This window comes from Tachypleus tridentatus, chromosome 8, assembly GCF_004210375.1.
Source record: "Tachypleus tridentatus isolate NWPU-2018 chromosome 8, ASM421037v1, whole genome shotgun sequence".
NCBI lineage: Eukaryota > Metazoa > Arthropoda > Merostomata > Xiphosura > Limulidae > Tachypleus > Tachypleus tridentatus.
Genome location: NC_134832.1, coordinates 82,385,926 through 82,408,394, shown reverse-complemented (window position 1 = coordinate 82,408,394; position 22,469 = coordinate 82,385,926). Strand labels below are relative to the sequence as shown.

The window sequence follows — 22,469 nt, the reverse complement described above, 5'->3', positions numbered from 1 at the left end:
ATGACTCCAAACTCAAATGGATAAGCCACTTAATGTTAGAATCCAAATCTGGCAAAAAGGAAACTATGGTGGAAGTCTAACTGGTAAAAACAGTGGAACAACAGCCAACACCACACTAAAGATATAAAAACTATAACTGACTATGCAGCCCCAGTATGAGTAAATGTAGTACCAAAACTACAAGAAAATTGCAAACACAAAACTACTTACAACCACTGTTAAAGTTCTTAGAACATCCTCCGACTTCCTGCACAAATACTCAAACACAGAAACAGTAACAGGTAGACTTCTACATAGTACACTAAATTACTTCGAGAAAAATTGAAGAAAAAACGATTTATACGAACATGACTGATTCTGATGATAGCCCTACGCACATCTACAGTGAATATGCAGGAAATAAAAACAGGCCACTTAATTACTAGACATTTTAAATCTCACAATTTTAAGTTATTGTGAAAACATTATATGGTATTTATGTAAATGGGTTCATCTTCACTTACGATATATGTAAAATACTGAAACATCACTGAGATTCTTTATGAAGTACAAGACTACATGCCAAAACAACGAAGCTAAAGTGTTCTATGCATCTGTTACTTTACATATCTACACGGACATGGCCTGAAAAGTGGTCAAGTGCTCGTAATTTGTAGTAAATAAAATAACATTACTTTGTAAAGAGTACGTGCACGAAAAGGTCAAATGCACCTGACCCTCTCAGGTCTTCAACGACCATTTCCCTGTTAAGACAGCAATACAAAATATTTGTAACTTGCTTAACTTTAACTGGTTAGTGATTTAAAACACATCAGACAAAAACACACAAAATACATATATTTTTTAAATTTCACTCAACTTCATATGTCATCTGCTGTTCTATGGTGCACGGTGGCCATCCTTTAACCACAGGTGCATGTTCAGGTTGTGTAGAGGTGCCACCCAATTACGCAGTCTTCTCTCCTACAGGTAATTGATATCTACAGTCTGTTTTAATAAAGGCTTTTTCGTAATGATTCCCAAGTATACATTTGCGGTAATTATTTTTATTTTTTTCCCCCCAAGTGTTGATAAGGTACAAGAGCAGAAATGTAGGAGCTATGTATGCCTGTGTTAGTGATTAAATTCAGCTAAAACGGGAACGAATAATCATAAGACGAAGTATCGAAGGGAAAAAAAACGGAATTGGACTCGCGTAACTCGTGAACTTCTGAGAAACTGAACGCGGCCGACCGACGGCTCGGCTTTTATGGTTATGACGGTGACGACTTGTATAATTTTTCACGATAATGTGGTTAAACGACAGTTTAAAAAATACTGTTTAAAACATGTAATTTAAACATGTTGAAAAAATTATTTTGATAAAACAACAGGTTAACCAGTGAGATACACTAGCGCCTCGAATATCCGCGATTTTTCGCTTTACCCTGACCGGCGTGAGTAATCGAGGCCCCACTGTATATTTAATTTACTTTCACATCAACGAGTGGTTTATAACGATCGTATGGTGTCAACAACCACTTAACAGTATTCCCTGAACTATGGTCCCACCTGAGTCTAAACACGAGTATTGATTGGTTGAATTCACAGAAAGAAAAACAAAATGGTGCTAAAGTAGTAATGTGTTTTAGGCCTAACATTAATTATGTATTTATCAAATACGGCCTGTATATAATATAAATTAAGAGTAACTTTTGTTGTTGTTTTTTTACTTTGGTTTACTTAGGACTACAGTTTACCGTACTATATACCATCGATAAATACTTGTATCATTCTATGACCTTACTTTAAGCCCTTTAAAAACTTTCATCAGCTTTTAAAACGTTACTGTACAACATTTTGACTAAAGTATACTTGTATCCATTCAAATGAAGTGCCCGCGCATTTTCAAGACAGACAAAAACTGGTTATTGTTATATTCTTTGCTTTCATTCATAATGTCTTAAACAATCTAAACTTTCAATTCACCAATTTACTAAAACTAAAGTGTTCTAGAATTATTGGTACGATCCATACACTCAAAAGCTCTTTATGCATTTCCTATTTAAAAAAAAAATATATATATATATATCTGTGAACCAAATCACTTGTGAGGTCATGTTTCGATCGTTACAGATCCCAATAACGAGTCACATACAAACAATTTCAACATGAAAAACAAATATATCAGTACTGCAATTAGCCCTACTAATTACTGCTGGAATATCCTGTATATCTTACTTAGTAAGTAAATGATTTTGTCCAGTTTGTTTGTTTTTTGGTACAGTGATTTACACTTACTGGTGTAATAAGAAAAAAATACTACTTTATGTAACGTATGAACTCCATCGGTAACTAACGGTGAAAAAGTAGCCAGTAATTTCTGGGTTAATTAATAGATATTCAACGTTTTTAACAAGTTTTTAACATAACTGCCACGACTAACTGGAGTTTCATGAGTGGAATACCGAACATTTCTTCGTGTTTTTCAGAATCTTTAAAAGGTAGTTAAAAACGGCTTCCAACTTACCTTTGTTTCTTTGTTTGTTGTTTTTTTTACTTTTTTTCGGCCGATAAGAATTAATGTACAAGCCTGTTTCATTTTTATTTCTGAAGGAACAAAATGTATGCATATGTATGTATATCAATCATTTTATTGACAGAGTAGTCAACTGAATGTTTTCAGATACACTGCCTAACGAGGAATCCTCTTGAGGTCTACCTAAAAAAGAATATGGGGAACAAATCCTACCAATGCAGCATAGAAGCCAACAGAAATAGCTAGTTTTTGCTGATGGCAGCAGTGCCAATTTTGTCTATCAGTAGTGTAAGTGTCATGTTTGTCACGTCACGTAACAGGAGGCTTCACTTACGCGGCTAAATAAGTGGTTTAAGAACGCGTTCTGTTCATAGCCATTTTCGATAAAAGCCACATTACATGCACTGCAAGATGTCAAACAGTTTATTTTATCGCACAATATATTTATAATAATCAAACGCTACAAAACAGTACTTCTTTCCAAGTACAAAATTCAAAAACCCATCATTACAGACGGTTGAGTTTTGTTTTTTTTTATATATCAAAACGATTCTGAATATGCAGATCAGGAAGGCACGTGACATCCATCGGCTGATATATCATGGTGGAATGGAATTTATTATACATTTGTCTTATTCGTTGAATTTCACGCAAAGCTAGTCGAGGGCTATCTGCCTTAGTCGTCCCTAACTTTGAAGTGACAAAGGGAAAGAGAAAATCGTTACATTTTTTTTCGTGGTTTTGTTTTGTAACTCAGTATTAGATGCTACAGATTTGAGGCATGAAATAACGTATGTTTCTTATTACATTACAAGTAAAACTGTAATAGTTTACGTAATATTTTGCTTCTTCCTGCATTTCCTATTTTTGGCACGGCTCCAACGAGCATTTGGAAATGTGTTTCTTAAGACAAGTGCACATGAAATTTACTGGAGAAATAGAGAATCCAATCAAAGTACACATTTGCATTTCAGATACTACTTACTATTTCCAGTATTATAAATTATATTAAATTTCTAAGATACACTAAGGTATATCACATTTTAGTTACAATCCATTAATATCATTAATTATTGTCTAAACAATGTTAACAATAGGTTCGATATATCATTTACCACAGTTGGTTGCTGCTAATTCCATTATTTACCACGCTAATTTTAATCCATCACGAGTCGATAAACCCTATAAGAATATTTTTTCCAGTTCACTTATACTTCTCTCACATTATTCGGTAGTCTGCTTTCAATCCTGTTCAAGTTTTATCAAACACGACGTTCATACATAGCGAAGTAAAATATTTCAGCAAATTGGTCCAAGATAAAGGTTAATTTAGATTTACAAACAGGACTAAAAGCCCCTTTTAAAATACTCTTACATTCTCTATTTACTTAAAGCTATTCAAGTTCAAATATCAGAAACTTCCTAACACTTTATTTAACCTTTAAAACGGAAGATGTATTAACAAATTGGTTCGTTTGTTTTTCAGTTTTGTGTGGTACTCCTGGAGGACCGTCTAGTTTTAGTGTCAGACTACAGTAGAAGGCAACTACTAAACAACACTCACCCCCTACTTTTGGGCTACTTTAAAATATTCATCATTATTTCTTTCTTTAAGCATAAAACATACAAGGGATGATTCAGGATAAATATATTCCACTTTCTAACTCATTTGCACGATACTATAAACATCACGGTAAATGGATGGAAAATCAAAAATGCGCATTCGATACGTTATCTAAGATAAACGTATTTTAACAAACAGTGCATTCACGACCAAAACAAACATACAAACGCGATGGCGCCAAATACTCATACATTCATGCATTGTGTAAAATAGAATTGTAAAGTTCGCCCTCGAGAGAGGTCGGTAGCAAAATGTAACCTGAAAGCATATCGATCATTCCATATAAAGAGTGCTAAAAAGAAATGGCCAAAATGTCTTGAATAGAATTCCACGCTGGCAGCTTTTGTGCTCTTTGCTATGAACCAGCATAATAAAGTGATGCAGTAGTCTTTAAGTGATGACTAGCAATACTCTATATATTTCAAGCTCCTACAATGTATCAATGTGCAAACGCATGTGAAATATGTATGGTAGTTTTCTAAGTTATCGTAGTGCAGTTTGTTTAAAAATCATGTTTGCATCACAACGCGCGAGACAATGATCAAATCACAAGAAACCTTTAGAATTTTTACCTTTGCTTTTCGAACTTCAAACAAAGCTATTTGACTCCTACCTACACAAGCCGTCCCCAATTCAGAAGTGACTGCCTAAAGGGAAGACGGTCAACACCACTCATCGACAACCTTTGGACTGCTCTTTTACTAACGAAACACGGGATTGACTCTCACACTGAATATGAATATATGTTTAAAAAGTCACCCTTTCACCGATACAACCTAACCGTTCAAATTATGCAAATAAATTATCAAAACCTAATTTCATAAACTACAATTAACAGCTTTAAAAAATCCGATTTATCTGATGAATCCTAACATTTTTCTCCATCACCCCATTTCTTTTATTATTGTTATGAATAGAGAGGTTGCTTTCAGAATAACGAAATGTTTTACACACACAATGTAAATGTTTTATAACATTATTTCTCAAAAATACAGCCTATATCATTCGCTATTTAACAATAAAAACTTCTATTCTCAACTACTAAATGTCTTTATAATGAACATCTCTTGAGAATGCCAAGTAAAAGCACTCACTGTAATCCCATATGTAATAGTGTTATCTATGCTGTTATTATTTAGCAATATTTATGCCTTTGGTATAATGGCAAAACACTGGACTCTATCCAATATATTCTTAAAATCAAACTCCTACCTTTTTTTACCCTTTGAGTTGGAATTACTACAATTATTCTTTTACTTACTACACTCTAAATGTTATACTAATCAACGCAAACACGTACCATATTAGCAAAGAATAAAATACTTCATAACTGAAAACAAGCAGAAAAAATTGCACTCTTTTTACAAATGCGATTTCAACTTCTGACAAAGCTATAAACGTGCATTTTTTCTTTCTCAGTCATACTGACATCAAAGAATACTCAACATCTTATTAGCAAGTTAATTAATTAATGAAGCAGTATCCCTATTCCGTTAAATAATGCATATTTAACTACTACCAAACTTTAATAGACTGCTGGACAGTACAATTGATACCATTTCTACAACTGAACCACGCGCACGTTTTAAATGTTAATACTATAAAAATTACAATAAATAGTCTCGGTAGTGAATCACTTCAAGTAAGCTGCTTCCCGCTCACAATGCGCGTCTTGATCTGAAATCCGTGAACAGCCTTGTTTGATGGCATGGTTATAAACTTCAATTATGCCATCTGTATTCGTTGTTGAGAGATTTGAACGTGTCCGTATTCAGTTTTTATTGTTGTTTGTTTTCGTCAGATTTTTCTTTTTCTCAGTATTCAATGAGATCCTTCCGGTTTTAAAAGAGGTTCGGATACTTCTTCCGGAATAGCCCACAACTGTTTATGACGAACACACTCACATTATCAGTCCTATTTTGATAGAAAGCTTACGGTAACAGATGGGTTTAGTAACTTATAAAGTATGCACTAAATCTACATGTAGTTATGTAACTTAAACTTCCACCTGTATACCTAAGCTCCAGTTAAGCAACACTGCTGGTTTATCTCAGATATAGCATGCACAAGTCAGGACCGAGTTGCTTTTACTTTTGAAGAATTCCTTTTACTTTTGAAAAAAAATGGGTTTACAGAAAACTACTCGACATGTATTGATCAATGTGGTCAATTTCTGTAACAGAATGCAATTCCATAGTTACCACAAATTTTAAATTAGAACATAAACTGGCTTTCTGGTTACTTTTCAACAAAGACATATTTAGCAGAAAGTTAAACGAATATTGATAAGTACCTTCAATAAGCGGCTTGAATGTGTCGAAAACGACTTCACAACTTTGACTTGTTGATCAGCTTTAAGCATTTATGTCGTCTTCAACTGTAGATTTGAACAGTTAATGGCAATATTCTCGAAAATTGTGCTTTTCTACAGCAAACAGAGGGAAAAGGGCGTGATGTGATTTGAAATGGTCTATGTAGAGTATGGAATTTATGCATACTGGGTTTGTTCTGCATATAGAGATGTTAGTTTGTAGGAAGTTAAGTACATTCTTCATAGAGGATTTTGCCTCCCTAAACACACAAAGTGCAAAACGTGTGCGGAAATGGTAATACACAATGGAAGATGCGCAACATTATGTATATTCACGAGGAACGTGAATTGTTTTAACCATGAAAAGCTTCGCAGCGTAGTGCCTTTGATTGATAGTTTCCAGCAGTATTTATACGCGGAAAATGCTTATTATACCATACGTGTTACTTGGGTGCTAACAATTTTTCTCCATGTCACTGAAATTTGGATTCTGTGCTCTGTCAATTACTGTTGAAGCAAAGACCGTCTACAGACTGTATAAACGAACACACATCTCTGACGGCAAAATACTCAAAGACAAAATGCTCTGCACGGTCAGTGGTGAGAAACCCTTACACTGCCGTAGACATGTGAAAGTTCTTCCTGTATTAATGGAGGAGCTGTATAACATGTCCAGAGATTGCTACTAAGTGAGAGAGGGGCACGCAAGGTCAAACCTCAATATAAAGTGAATATCCATAAAGTGCTTTTCGAAATTTTGTTTCAAAGGTCAGGATCTCACAAATTCTAGGTATTTGCTCTCATCACATTAAGTCCAAAAAGCGCCAAAATGTGGATACCCATAAAAAGGTTCACACAAAATGCAAGTCCGTTTCATTATGTAACAAACAAGAATGCAGTATAGTTATTCAGAGTTCAAGCATCTTCTGATTGTGAAGTACGTGGTTGGTACTACCAATGTCGCTAAAGCGACATGCTTTGATGGTCTCGTATACGTTTTATGGTGTCTAAGTTTCTACCATCACCTAAACATATCCCTGCCCCTTCCAACACCATACAAACAGTGTGTACTTGATATAATTAATCAGGATTGAGACTCTGCATGTGTTGATGAATAAAATGACAGTACCATCAATTCAATGGAGAGCTTGAAAGATAACCTGAACCTGTGAATTGTTTCAACATATGAACGTGTTTGTGTTAATCCATAAACAAATCGAATCAATTACATGTATGCAAAAAATTCAGTACCATAAACAATGAAGAATAAACGACCTAATAACAAACTATTAAACTATTTTAAAAGCAATTAACAGAATGATACACATCGATTAATATAGATTTCCACGAATTAAGAGCCGCCATAGTAGAATCTATGACAGTCATATAAGAAATCTTCGTATCTAGAAACTCTGAGAAAACTTTCATCCAAATAGTCATTTTATTAATACACACACACACTTCTTCTAGTTTATTAAATATGTGAATGAGAAATTTGGCAAAATAATGGAATAACAAGGATTTGTAATTTTAATGTGTTTAGTAAGATAATTTATAATATTCCATCTTCAACAATGGATAATTCTTTGAACAGTTTGTTGTATATTGTACATTACCGCTTAAACGAAATAAAAGCAAAAAACCATGCGAAAATACAAAATTATACCATGAACTGTTTTTTCAACATACACTTTTCACAAACACCAATAACCCAGTTTAAAAAGTTCAGACTTTTTAATTTGATGTTTTATCCAGCACATGTATATATTGTAAAAATGTTCAATGAATATACAGAAAAAACATGCTAACTACGTTGTTTCCACTGATTGCTGAACATTACATTTTCAACAAAATATGGTAATCACATAGTTATACACCCACATACATATAAAAATAAAACTACCATGCCACCAAAAAACATACTTCATAACTAGTACTCAAAGACCATAAATATACGAGTAAAATCGAGGAAACTACCTATTAAAACAAATATAAACACTAATAAATATTCCAATGAGGGTAAGATGATGTACGAGTTGATCAGTTTTCGTTCCAACCTGTCTTACTACATACGGTTGAAATCAGCTGAATTTCGTAATAGTCAAGAAGTAAACTTTACTCGAACGCAACTATCTTAAACATGTTAAGATTAGCCATGAATGTTAGATTTAGTTTGGCTAGATCAAAGTGCTGTTACATATATAACATGCATGTCTTGGTTTTTGCAATCTCCCAGAGTTTTATTCACATGACAAACTATTTCAAAGTTACATAAACAATCGTTTGTGGCTGATAAATTTGTAAATAGGAACTCATAAACAAAGACAGTTCTTATATTTCAGATAAATATTACTTAATAAAAATATTTTGTTTGTTCATGGACAAAGCTGAACAATGTTACAGGAATTAAAACACGAATTTTAGTGATAAGAGCCCTCAAGATTACTACAGCCACCAGAGATGATGATACACTGGAAACTATCTTTTTAAAAATAATATTAAATTCTGTTTAAATTAGGTTGTGTTTGTTGTTCTCTGGACCTACATGATCATAATAATATATACAAATAATATTGGCACTGAATGTTAATTCCTCTGCCAAGTATATTTTTTTACCTATTTACAAATACACAAATTTTACTATAGTAAATTTTAAATTATTGTCTTTTGTTACAATTTTGTAAATATTTCTTGTCTCTGTAGAACTACACGGATGAACTACCTCGGCGCCCTCTGTGAGCCACTTTTGAAATAGTTTTCCTTTTAAAATATTTCGGCCTTCACTTTTAATTTTCGTAACCACACTACTATAATACACAAATAAAACTGATTAGCAATAATTTGATTATAAGTCATATTAACATAAAATTTTTAGTGATATATTACTTTAATGGTTTACTTCATAGTTTATTATGACTTTACACTCCTCTCAATAGCTTACTTCAGTTTTAACTCATTTTCTATCTTTCAGATACTTAAGAGAATATAAAATTACCTTTCAGTACAATGTTACATCTCTTCACTCGCCTAAACTCTGTATACGAAACAGTATTTCATAAAATAATGCCATATTTCGTTAATCCACTTAAATTACTTTTTCATTTATAACGTTACTTTTTTATTTGTTTACACTCTTTGAATTTTTTCATTCACGTCCTGAGAAAAATAACTTTACAGCGATATAAAATTCAGTAGTTAGACCGTCTCAGATCTACACTCTTTCAATAATTTTTATAAACACGCAACAAAATAATAAAATACATTTATACACAAGATTAGTTTAAAGCGTATTAAACGTTTTGCACAATTCAAAAATAAATGAATCCCCGTCGTACGAAACATGCTCGCCCTTTCAGCCGTGTGGGCGTTATAATGTTATGGTTAATCCCACTATTCGTTGGTAAAAGAGTATCCCAAGAGTTGGCAGTAGGTGTTGATGACTAGCTGCCTTCCCTCTAGTCTTACACTGCTAAATTAGGGACGGCTAGTGCAGATAGCCCTCGTGTAGATCTGTGCGAAATTCAAGATAAACCAATCAAAAATAAGTAAAAATCACATCAATAATTCAAATACAAAGCTGTGTCTTGAAATCAAGGGGTTGAAATAATCGTAAAAACAATACACAATATAATAACGCTGCAAATACCGATAATTATGAAAAAGATTATCTAAATTCTATTTTTGCTGTTTTTTAGTTAATTGTATAGAGTCCTTAATGATATTTACTCAGTTATAACAATATTCAGTTTTGTCTGAAAATGCGAGTGCACATTATTTAAACAGATGCAACAATACTTTGATATTCTGCACAACACTAAAAGATTATGATTTTTTTTAAAGGTCATAGAACAGTATTATCACTTTACTTAATGACAGTATTAAATACGGTAAAGTTTGGCCTAACTAAACTAAATATATAAAAAAAACGTAACAAGTTAGTGTTATCTCGTTATCGAATACAGGTCATACTTAATAAAGACTTAGGTAGTGTTAAGCCTAAGATACGCAGGCTTATAGATTTTATCCGCGATTACTATTTTTGTATTATTCTGGAAAACCAGTCAAGTACTGTTGCAATAAAGATACTAATTTGACTGCAAATGTTTTATGGATCTGTACTACTTTTTTATCAATTTATTTTCTCCAGTGTTGCTTAAAGGTGAGAGGACAACAGTTATGATAAATTAATTATACGTTATAACTACTAGCTCCCATGTCAACTTCTGGATAAGGGATAAATTTATTACTTCTTTGACGAAAACGATTAAAATATTTGAAATCACTTAACACATCGCACGATCTCAACAAGAGTAAATTTGAAATACTGTACGACAAACTACAGAATAAATCTTACAAGTACTATACAATAAAAACTACGTAGCAATAATATTGAATGTAAATTGCAAATTAATGGATAAACAACTGCCAAACATACAAAACAAATCAAATAAATTACGCTGTAAAGTACAGAATACTGAATAAATAACAGATAAATAATAACAGTATACTACAGAATGAACACAATGTAATTATACGTTGCTCAAAGTAAAAACGTTTTCCATGTAAGTGTCTTGCTTCCCAGTCATTTGATAATAGCTTACACTTGCGTATAAATCAAAATATTTACAAAGTAATATTATATAAATATATACAACGCACGTGCACATATACACATTTATACAAACATTAATGTACTTCACGTTCTTGCAGTCTTTGCATAATCATACAAAAATAACGTAAAATGTGCGATCGCAAGAGTAAATAAACTTTGCTGAAATATTTCAACTACCGCGCGAAATAAAACTGTTCCAAGTCTTGATCTACACTGGTATATAAATACACCCTAAAAACATATTTAAAGCGATATTTTACATATAAAAATACTGAAGTCAAGCAAACTACAAACCCTGGTATTATCAAATTTATAATTTATACTAGTTTGAATTCAGGTGTCGTATTTTGAAATTTAAGTAGGTCTGAAAAGAAAAAAATACAATAGACACATAAGAAGTTAAAATACAGCATACTTATGAATGATAACAGAATTACTTTTTCTAGATAAACGTTTCTATCAACGCAGGTGTGGTGATGGGTAAGCATTTTCTCAAAATTAGAGATGATAGGACATAGAAAATTAAGTTTCTGGTTAGGTTTAAATATTGTAAGTCTTTATTTGAAGTTATGAAAAACCAAAATATGTTATTTACTTAAAGACTGGAAAAGTAAAATACATTTTGAAAATGAAATTATTCTCACGTAACTGTGCTAACATTCTCTCACTAGTTGAAGTACACAGGGAAATACCTTAAAATTTGACAAGCACTATATCTTTGTTTTTTTATTTAACAAATTCTAGTTTTTTTACCGTTTCTGTTTGATTTTCGAATCCTCTGGTTCGTTGGCAGTTTTTAATTTTTAAATTTATAGCTTTAGTTCTGATGCAAACCCACTTTCTTCAGTAACACAGTCTAACGATTTATCACATTGTCAAGTTTTGCATAAATATGTCAGTTTTCCAAGAATATTGCTCCTTCTTCGCTAAAAGAATCCACTCCTATTAGAACTTTTGCTCAATTTAGATGTGCTCCATGCAAATTAAAAAATTACAAAACGCTAACAACCTGCGTATAATAGCCATATCATATATATATATATATATATATATGGCAGTTCGAAAAAATAGCATGTTTTAGACATCTAAAAAGTACACAAAACGTTGAAAGTACGTCGAAACCAAATTAAGAATACAGCCCTTTAGACGAATTACATAATTACATTAAATCATGTCAAAACACACATGATGTCCGTTCTTACATACCTCGATAATGTACTGTATGGTGAAGAAGCATGGAGCATTTTTGACGGAGCGGCAGGTAAATTTTCAACTGTAATTTAATCGGCTTGAGCAGTCAAACGATATCAGCAGACTGAGTCTTGAATGCAGAAACTAAAAACAAAAACAAGCGAACAAGGTATGTATGATTCAGAGGTCCTTACACTTTACGAGAGCTCTGTCTAGCAGGGTAAGGAAAAGGAAATAAATACAAGTTTATTACAATTCGTGGACACAGGACAGAAGGCCGTCTACAGAGGACACAGCCACAAGGACGGACCAGGAAAACCATGGACAGAATAAACAACAGCTTCTGAAAGGAGACAGCACTGTTCTGCTCTCAGGACAAAATTTCTGGATAAAAATATCTTCAGACTCTGAGCTGTCGTATCATCATTCCACAGAAACAAACTAAAATTAGACAGTAACCGCTTACCCTCACCCCCCAAAAAAAAATATCAATAAACTACAAAGAAATGTTATTTCGATTGCTTAAAATTTGAAAAGCTAATTTCCGAAATATTAATATCCTAACGCATTACCAAAGATCAAATGTTAAAGTCGCAGTAGAACAGGAAATACTACCAAATATTTGAAAACATCCTTTTCTTTCAGTTCAAAATTGAGAAATGTAGGACACCACAGACGACCCTTTTCTTTTAGTCAAACTTTACAGCTAACACGTCTGATAAACCACACAAGTTGAAACAATTATTTCTCAACATAATCAATGATCTTACAATAAAACCATGTTGCGTATATTACACTTAAATGAATTTGTTCCTCAGTTATTCACTTCTAAATCAATTTTATTTTAAGTAACACATTACTATAACACATACTACGAAATATGCGGATTAATTTACACGTACAGATAAAAATAGTAAATTAATGTTTCTTACGTGTATCCAATCTGCAGTTAACAGTTGCTATATCAGTCAGCGCCATCTCTTATGAAACTTGACAAACGTTTACAAATTTTCTATTATTCTGTTTTGCCTATTTCATTTCTTCAAAAACTACTATTGAAATTCCAGCTTATCATCTGCGTAACATCTTAAAGCCACTTGATTCCCAACTGTTAAAACAGCAACAGCCAATTGCGTTTCATATTGATCGTTTTAATTGTATTTAGTTTAAGAAACCTCAAATTTTACCCGATTAAAGTAGGATATTTCTCTTTGTTGCATATTATAATAAATATTTTGATAAAGCTCACATCTAAGTTAGTATCAAAGAACTGTGTCAAATTATTTTACACGTTCATACAATACATGAGAAACGGATTCCATGAATGAATGTTTTTACTGTACAACCGTCTACTTTTTCCATTACTTTATCAAGTCGTCCAAAACAACCAATCGAAACTTTTACCCTATCTCTTCAGACAGCTTTCATAAAGACTTTTTGAAAACAGTAACACACCAAACATAATTTTTTATGGGATACCCCAAAAATCTCTGAAAACTATTTCATTTTAGCAACTTCTAAGTGAGTTAACGAGATTCCCACTGTCTCTACATACTATCTAGCGAAACCACAGCCAAGAGAAACGGGCTTGGAGAAAACTTACATGTTTTTGTGAAATTGCTATATTTTCTTTTCTGCGAGTGTGAAACATCAATATTGTTATTAATATAATTATTCCAATAAATAAAGTAAAAACTGTTAATTTGAAATAATCTGTTTCTTATATAAATCATTTGAGCAGGCAATAAACAAACAAACAACAAACTTAACTAATACAAGTATCTGGCGGACTATCAGGGGTTGCTTTCCATAGGCTCAACGTTTACGCCATAAATTAAATCTTCCACGTTTTTATTTTACTCTCAAACTTAAAAAATACTTTATGTTAAATGATTTATGAGATCCTGACGAAATATATATACTGCTGCTTTACCTTTCATTGATACCTTTATTATAATGTCTTAATGGTTATGAAAAATAATTTGATATTTACATCACGTTTTCCATACACATCTTCCTAGCGTTTTTCCTTTCCTATTCTATTATACCCATGTTCTAATCAGTTCCTCGATTTATTTGTGTTCCATTTATGAATCGTAATTTGATTCGTCTAATTTTGTCTATGTTCTACTCTCCTTTTACTTCTATTTAACTTCAAAAACAAATGTGTATATTGTAGATGATCCAACTTCCAACCTTATCGTCCCTAAAAGTTTTCACATTTATCGCACTGATTTGATTCCACCCTTAGTTATTACAACTGTTCTATAGAGAAATAAAATACAAATGGTTTGCCAACCAAGATCCAAACTGCCTATTCCACACGTAGCTATTTTAGCCACTGTCGTATTATACGCTTTACACATATTTAACCATTTTTATCTATGATACAACAATACTTATTTCTCTAAGACTACCTGTTCATACATAAATAAGAAAATGCAGAACATAAAAACTTTGCATAAATTACTGACATACATCACTAAATCCACGGGAACCAATACTAGTCAATTTTTTACATGCTTGGGTAGTGGTGGTTGATTAAACATACTCGATAAAGTTCATATCCACTTAACAGATTCCTCACACAAACGCAAAAGCTAGATTTCAAACAAAAGATTTACATAAGGCTTCCAGCTTCACATAAAAATTAAGTTAGAAATACATGGGGCGCATATACAAACAAAAGGTAAGGGGAGAGAGACTTAAACACAGCAAATAAAGCGATTAAAGTGTTACAACATTCCAAAACAAAACTAATCGCCATGCAAAACCTTTAAACCGTGAAAAGTGACAAATCGAGACTGGATGTATGTTCAAGGGAATTCTTAATAAAATAGCACTGGTTAAAACGTTTACCAGCTGGCACAGAGTTTTAATCAAAATTTATCTTGAATGAGAGAGTATTTTAGCTCGCTTTATTTTGTAATAAAATTTGTTTCACTTTTTATATCTTACATAATATCCAAGCCTTTATATTTATGCACTCGTTATTCATAGTCGCCAATGGAACAGTATTAATTCCACTAATCCCACATACTTGCATAATTTGTTTTGCAAAGAACTAAAACGTACACAAATTTACGTCATAATTCGCTAGGAACTACTACTATGTTTTCGGAGTTATAATTTCTAGAAAACAGCCATACATAGTAAAATTTAAATGTATTCTCTTTCAACGCTATAACAAACGTATTAAAAGGTGGCTTATGAAAATATTCTTGAGTAAAAATAAAGAAACGTAACTGTTTTTCTATCAAATGACAATTTCGAAAAATATGTACGATAAGAAAATAATTATTATAATTACAATATGACACAGGATATGGCGAAAGCAAGCAACTTAGACCACCACCATTACACGAGGTCAGGGCAAAACAGGACGAGGATATGGTATCAGAACAAAATATTAAAAAGAGAGAGAGAGAGAAACCAACAACGAAAAGGCTTACCAGCTCTGTACAGCTCTTACGACAGACACTAGAGGTCAACAGTCACCACTGTAATAAAAATAATTATTATTAATACCAGGCAAATAAATAACAAATATTAACTTTACTTTTTCCCTCTAATACATAATATTGGTTAAGAGTAACTACTATCAATATACAACAACAAATCACTACACTTTTATAAAAGACCACTATAATAATAACTATTATTTATATATATACATTTCATACATTTAAGATCTCTACGCTACTAGATGGCATCAGTGTATACAGAATTTTAAAAATCGTTTATAATATAAATATTATTTTGGCTATCCATCATTGTATAGTTGAGTTCGATGGATTATTTGCGACATGACGTCATAGTGGTTGGTATAAAAATGAGTGTCTAGTCTCTCGTTGCTATAGGCAACGACAACCAGGTTTCCTTGGTTCGGGCAGCAAGTGTACTGCCAACTTATCCACCCAGCTTATCAAATCATGCAGGCAATAGTCAAGTAGTTATGGCGTTGCATTTTTAGTACGTTCGTACACTATGTACTATAGAATAGTTACGAAACTGTAAACATGACTTATCCGAGACACATCCTGATAATGAAATATTAAAAATACATTAAGTTAACAAGCCTGAAGCTCGGTTTTTCCTTTTTTATTTAACCCATGGTTTCACAACATATTGGTAACAAATACTACATATAAAGTATTTGAAATATACTAAAGAAATATACTTGTATCAAAGATGTACTTCATCATCACTGTTATTCCACACTACAGTTTAGTACATGTCAAAGAAGCTGTTTTGCAGACTAAAACAATGCATAAAATTGCAAATCTGGATACACATTGGTAATTTTATAGAAATATGTGGATACTCACATAAAAGATACATTTGCTGATATTTTATACAGCCTTAACCAAAATGTACACTGTTTTGTGTTGAAAGTGTAAGATACTCCAACTTAACAGTTTTAATAGGTTTTAATTAAACCTTAAAACAGAGTTGACAAAACAATTAACTACTGGCCCAATGATAAATGGTTTGCTTAGGCAATATTTTTCTATTATACTATTTTCATTGAGTTCTTACAGTTGACAAGTTTTGAAGACATCCACCCATGCAGTAATAATGAGCAATACATCAATATTAATCACTGAAACTTCTTTCAATTAATACAGATGAAATTAACAGTTAATATGCCCATCTGTTGATACACAACTATTTCTCTTTCCTAGTTATTCTTTCATACTGTACTTTGATAATGAATTGTGTATACCTAGCAGTTTATATCATCTTCACAAGTAGTTTTTATTCAAAATTTGTTTTAGAATATTAACTTGCTTAGGTTCAGCTACTAATAACATTGTTCATTTACATTTTCCAGAATTACTTGGACATTTATAAAAAGAGAATACCTGAGTAAACTTGAAGGTTTGAATAAAGTGCTCAGTAAAATGTTAAGGCATTCTATGAGAGACATTCCCTAATTTTAACACACACACACACACACACACACACACACACACACATATATATATATATATATACAGATTTACAATGTAGTAAAATTCAGACATATTCATGTGAATGAGTCATAAAATGTGCATATGAAAATTTGCAAACATTTAAAAAGCATTTAGATAACCTTATACCATATAAACACAATTAGACTAAAGGTTATTAATACATAGCATATTCAATAGATGCTACTTTTTGTGTTCACAAAATATTAAACTTCTATCAATAGTAAAACAATACATATATGCATGATTCATTATCCAAGTATTGTTTGAAAAAGTACAAGCGGCTTTATGACAGGTGTGCTGAATTTAGTCAGTGTTTCTATGGTGCAATACAGCTGGTATTCTTAATCACAAACCAAGAAAAAGATAAAACATCAAACAAAGCTAATGAAAAATTATCGAGAGTTTGAACATGTTCCATTTACTGTGATTTTTCACTAACTGATAGAGTATTTTATTGCAAAATGAGCTAAAACTTAAGTACACCTACAATAAATGAACAGTGAAACAGTAGAATGTAGCTCCAAAGTCATTTCAGAAGCTCACAGTATTTCTAACCATACTACATCTCTACCAACTTTCACAAAAGAGACAAGTTCTTTCTAGCACATCCTGAGAGCTTTTTGGCAGATGCAGTGCAGCTTTTAATCACATTATACAACCACAAATACCTTCAACTTCCAGCTATGGTTGGCACCTTGACAGATTCAATAAAAGTGGAAACCAACAGCAATAGAACTGATAAAATTTTCTGCAATCAAATTTAAATACATGTTACATCCCATGGCAAGCAGCACAATGAACCAATATAATCTAAAGCTAACCACACACTAATTATTCAAATTTTAAAAATGTAACATTCTTTATTGTTACTAATTTCTCATGTAAAGTTGTATATGCTACGATATTTAAAAGTTCAAAATTAGTTATACATATACATTTAATGCCTAAGAATTGATGTAATTTTCATAAATGTATTTAATACACACTTTAACAAAACTAATTACAAAATAACTACAAGTTTCACTTCAAATTAGATAAATTCCTTTCATTTGATGTATGTTGTTTCCTGGTGTGACAGGGAAATCTCCTTTTGTCCTTAAATAAGACAATCCTTTTGTCTCATTTGGCCACTGGCCAATAAAGGCTTGTATATATTTTAGTGTACACTGGCAATACAGTTTGAACATAGAGAGTCCATGTGTAAGAGATTTGTAATTTAAACTAAACAGCACTAGCTACAAGTACAATACTTTAACATCTTTGTCCCTTACTGTTTATATTCTACAGAGATGAAGCAAATACACACAGAAATATGGACTCAGAAAAGAAAGATGAAATTAAACCTTAAGAATTTACAATGAATGTACAGCTTATGATAGTTACTAAACCAACTTCACTTTGAGGGGAGAAAAAAAAAAAAACCACATTTTTCTTAACTGCCATTAGTTACATAATATAAGCATAATAGATTTATTCTGGGGGAAAGCATACATATTTTGAAAAATACTGGTCTGTCTTCTTAATCAAACAAATTATATTCTGAAGTAGATTCAATACATGTCTAAGTTATCATGTAACTAAAATGGTGCACATACAACATTATTTTTATGAAGTATGTCCTCAAGCATGAATTTTTAACATACAAATACAGGTACTCACTGTTCTGTCTTGATGATGATAAACCTTCTGGTACCCAAGAAAAAATACATTTAACAATTCATTCCAACTGGCACATTCCTCATCAACTAATCATGACAATAACTACTTTCAGTATAGGTAATATCAAGCCACAAGAGTAAGGAATCACAATGCTAATACAATAATAAGCTGGCAAACAATGATTTCTAAGCATAATAAAGATTTATTTTGGAGAAAACATACAAGCTTTGATAGAAGATTGGTCTGTTTTCTTTGGGTATGATCCATAGCTAAGTAATAGAGTCTATATACAGTACAGATACTAAATACACAGGGGTTTATTAATGAAAGTCCCTCAAAAATAAAATCCCTTTATTATGCTTACAGACTATTGTTCATCAACTTATAATAGGAGGTCATTATTACAACAGTAATCACCTACAAACATGCATATCTGACCTTGTTTTATCCTCAAAGAAATAGTTAAGTTGAATTCAATGAAAATATTCAATGATGACTGCAATACTGTTGTGAATAATGCATGCAAGTAAGGTGACATTAGTATTATAAATGCAATTAGTGTTTCAAGTAGATTAACCATATTATGCTGACAACCATAGTAATTGCTTACTAAAGGTTACCATAAAGTCTAGTGCCAGACAAATGTGTGGAATCCATGCAGCCATATTCCATTTCTATCACATGACATTATTTACATCTCAGAGGGCTCAATAATAAACCAAATATGTTAAACAAGACAAAACTGTAAAAAAATTGAAAATCATGGAAACATATAATAGAATGAAACAATGTGGGACAAATATGGTGATCAGTAAACTTTATAAAACAATGCAACACAAATAGCTTACAATAACAGCTTAATAAACCATCAGCACAGTTATCATGCATCTAGAGATACAGTAAGAAGTAGATATGTAAAGAAACTGGTAGAAAGAGCAAACATTTAGAGAGAAAATTGACAAATCACAGATAAGATTTTATGTTTTGAATGGGATTTTTTTTTCTTGCTTCTAGTAAACTTGCTATGATATTGTGTTAAGATGACATAAGTTAAAAACTGTGCAGCAGCTAAAATATAGTTTTAATGAATCCTAATCATTGCTCAAGGTTGTTTAGATACAAGAGAATCATGAATAGGCCATATTTTGATTTGTTGATAAAGATGTATCTGAGCAGTAAAAACAAATCCTGCCATCTGATGAGTCGAATTCTGTTAACTATGTTCAAATACTACTATTTTTGTACCTAAAAAATGAGCTAGGATTTAATAAATAGTACTGTTGTGTTTTTGTATTTTATATTTCATAAAGTTTTGATATATGCAAGTTTTCTTGCTAGGATATTCTTAAATCTGAATTTATCCAGCAAAAAAAACTGAACACAAGTTTATTTTGCTTGTACTCTCACTTTAAACATGTTATTCTCCTATAACACTGCAATTATAAAATATTTATAATTTTTTTTAATTAAGGAGTGAAAATGACACCGAATTAAAAAAAATTAATATTTACAAACCCCCAAAGGTGTGTACTTCAAAAAAGCAAAGGGCTACTAGGCTAAAGAGTTTTAGACGTTCCAAAAACAGGACAATTTTAAACCAATAGCAGCTATTAGTATAAATGTACGATTTTTTTTAAACTACTTATTGTAATCTGTACATTTCTACCACCACAAATCACAAAAATATTCAGTCCATCACTGTTTATATACAGTTATACTGAAGTGATTTTCAACTTAAGTTCACTGCTTAAATGGAAATGTTTTCACATTTCTGATTTCTTGTAAATTGCATTTAAGACAGCACAATTTCCTTCTAGTTGAGCTGTTCTATTACTCTATTTACCAAAGAAGATCCAGAATACATAATGGGTCCATCAGCATTTCAATAACCATCATGTTCAAATACAATCAAGGTCCATTCTGAATAGTTCATAATTATTATGCCCAGTTCCTTCCACCAGTATTAAGTACTGAAGCATTTGGAAAACATGCAAACGATCACCTCATTCCCCGATAGACCAACATGCACAACAACATTCCTCTACAGTCAGCTCCATTTGTTTTCAGTCCTTTACCTGTGTCTCCCTTGAATTATTTGCAACATGCTGACATATTTAAAAGATTACCACTGTGCAACCATTTTACTATCAAACAAATTGCTTAAAAAAAATGGATAACAGTTGGTTAACATCCAAAACCTGTGTAGTTGTATCAGTTTACTGATAATATGCAAAAACGCCTTGTTTGGGTTGAGAAAATATTTTACATAGAAGAGCGAACAATGTTTCAAGCTTCTTCGGTCATCGTCAGGTTCACAAAGAAAGAGGTAACTGACCGGAAGCTGACCACATGTTTGGAAGGGGTTGTGTAACTGAGTGTTGGAATGTAGAGGGCGGTGTTAGATGTTTGAATATATAATTTTATTTATTTTATTATATTAATATAGGTATAAAGGCATTCCTTTATATTGGTTTATTTTTGGTTTAAGTTGTTGTACAAGTAAGGCTTCTTTAATTTTGCATTTGTTTATGTTTGTTTCTTTATTTAGTATGAGTGTTTTCTATGGTTATGTTGTGTTTATTTGACTTGCAATGTTCAAAAATGTGTGAAGGTGACTTTTTATGTTCTTTGAATCTGGTTTCCATTTTTCTACTTGTTTCTCCAATATAGAAGCCGTGGCAGTTATCACATTGTATTTTATAAATAATGTTACCTCTTTCTTTATGAACCTAACGATGACCAAAGAAGGTCAAAACGTTGTTGGCTCTTCTAAGTAAAATATTTTCTCAACCCAAACGAGCCGTTTTTGCATATATATTTCTCTAAAAGTGGGTTTTCTCTTCATCACTGAGTTTACTGATTACTTTAAATACAATCAATTTAATATTAATCTTGATTAATAAACTGTTAGAAAAATCAAAAGCAGTAATTTCAATAAATTGCTTATTTTTGTGACAGTATAATATTGGATTTTCAAACAGCCAATTAGTTTACATTAAACTGATTAATGTAATCTGCTTACAGATAGTTATATTGCCCAGCTATATCTATGAACAAATTCACTGAATCCAGCTGTACCACCAGAGCATTAGTATAAATATAAACATTTTTTTTACTAGGAATACCAACTGCCCATTACATTAAACACTATTTTAAATGATCACCAAATTTCACTGCCTGACAACCATTTACTCTTAAATTAATAATCCTAATTGTCTTCATGGAGTGGAAAAAAGACAGCTAAAATAATCCTTTATGTTATTTTCAATTAACCACCTATTCAAGGGCTAGGTCAAAAGGACCACACTCCAACCTTTATATACAAGGCTCTAAGTTATACATAATGATTATTATAATTCCAAATATACAAAGTGTCTTCACAAAATTAACATTTTCCTCAACCAGCAATTTATTTCTAATAGCTAATTACCTCTCTGCACTAGTGCATAATGTAATTATCATGTGACAATAGCCCTCCACCAATAGTGAAGCAAAATATATCCAAAACACTTGTACTCCAAATTAACTCAATTTAAAAGCAGGAATATTACACATTGATGGTTGAAGGGAAGGGTTGT

The 22,469-nt window shown here is 31.9% G+C and overlaps 1 protein-coding gene across 31 annotated transcripts in view; it reads right to left on the bottom strand.

Moving 5' to 3' along the window:
• LOC143222798 (CUGBP Elav-like family member 2) overlaps positions 1-22,469 on the bottom strand; it is a 316,460-nt gene that overhangs the window by 275,649 nt on the left and 18,342 nt on the right. For 20 of the 31 annotated variants that reach the window (XM_076449785.1, XM_076449803.1, XM_076449795.1 and 17 more), the window contains exon 2: positions 15,709-15,756. Coding sequence is in view for 11 of the 31 variants with exons in the window: in XM_076449788.1 (XP_076305903.1) it covers positions 12,272-12,309 (38 nt within the window). In the remaining 20 variants the exon portion in view is untranslated. Of the gene's footprint in view, positions 1-12,271; positions 12,401-15,708; positions 15,757-22,469 lie in introns of all 31 variants that reach the window. The other 11 variants (XM_076449788.1, XM_076449792.1, XM_076449808.1 and 8 more) reach the window with 1 other exon arrangement.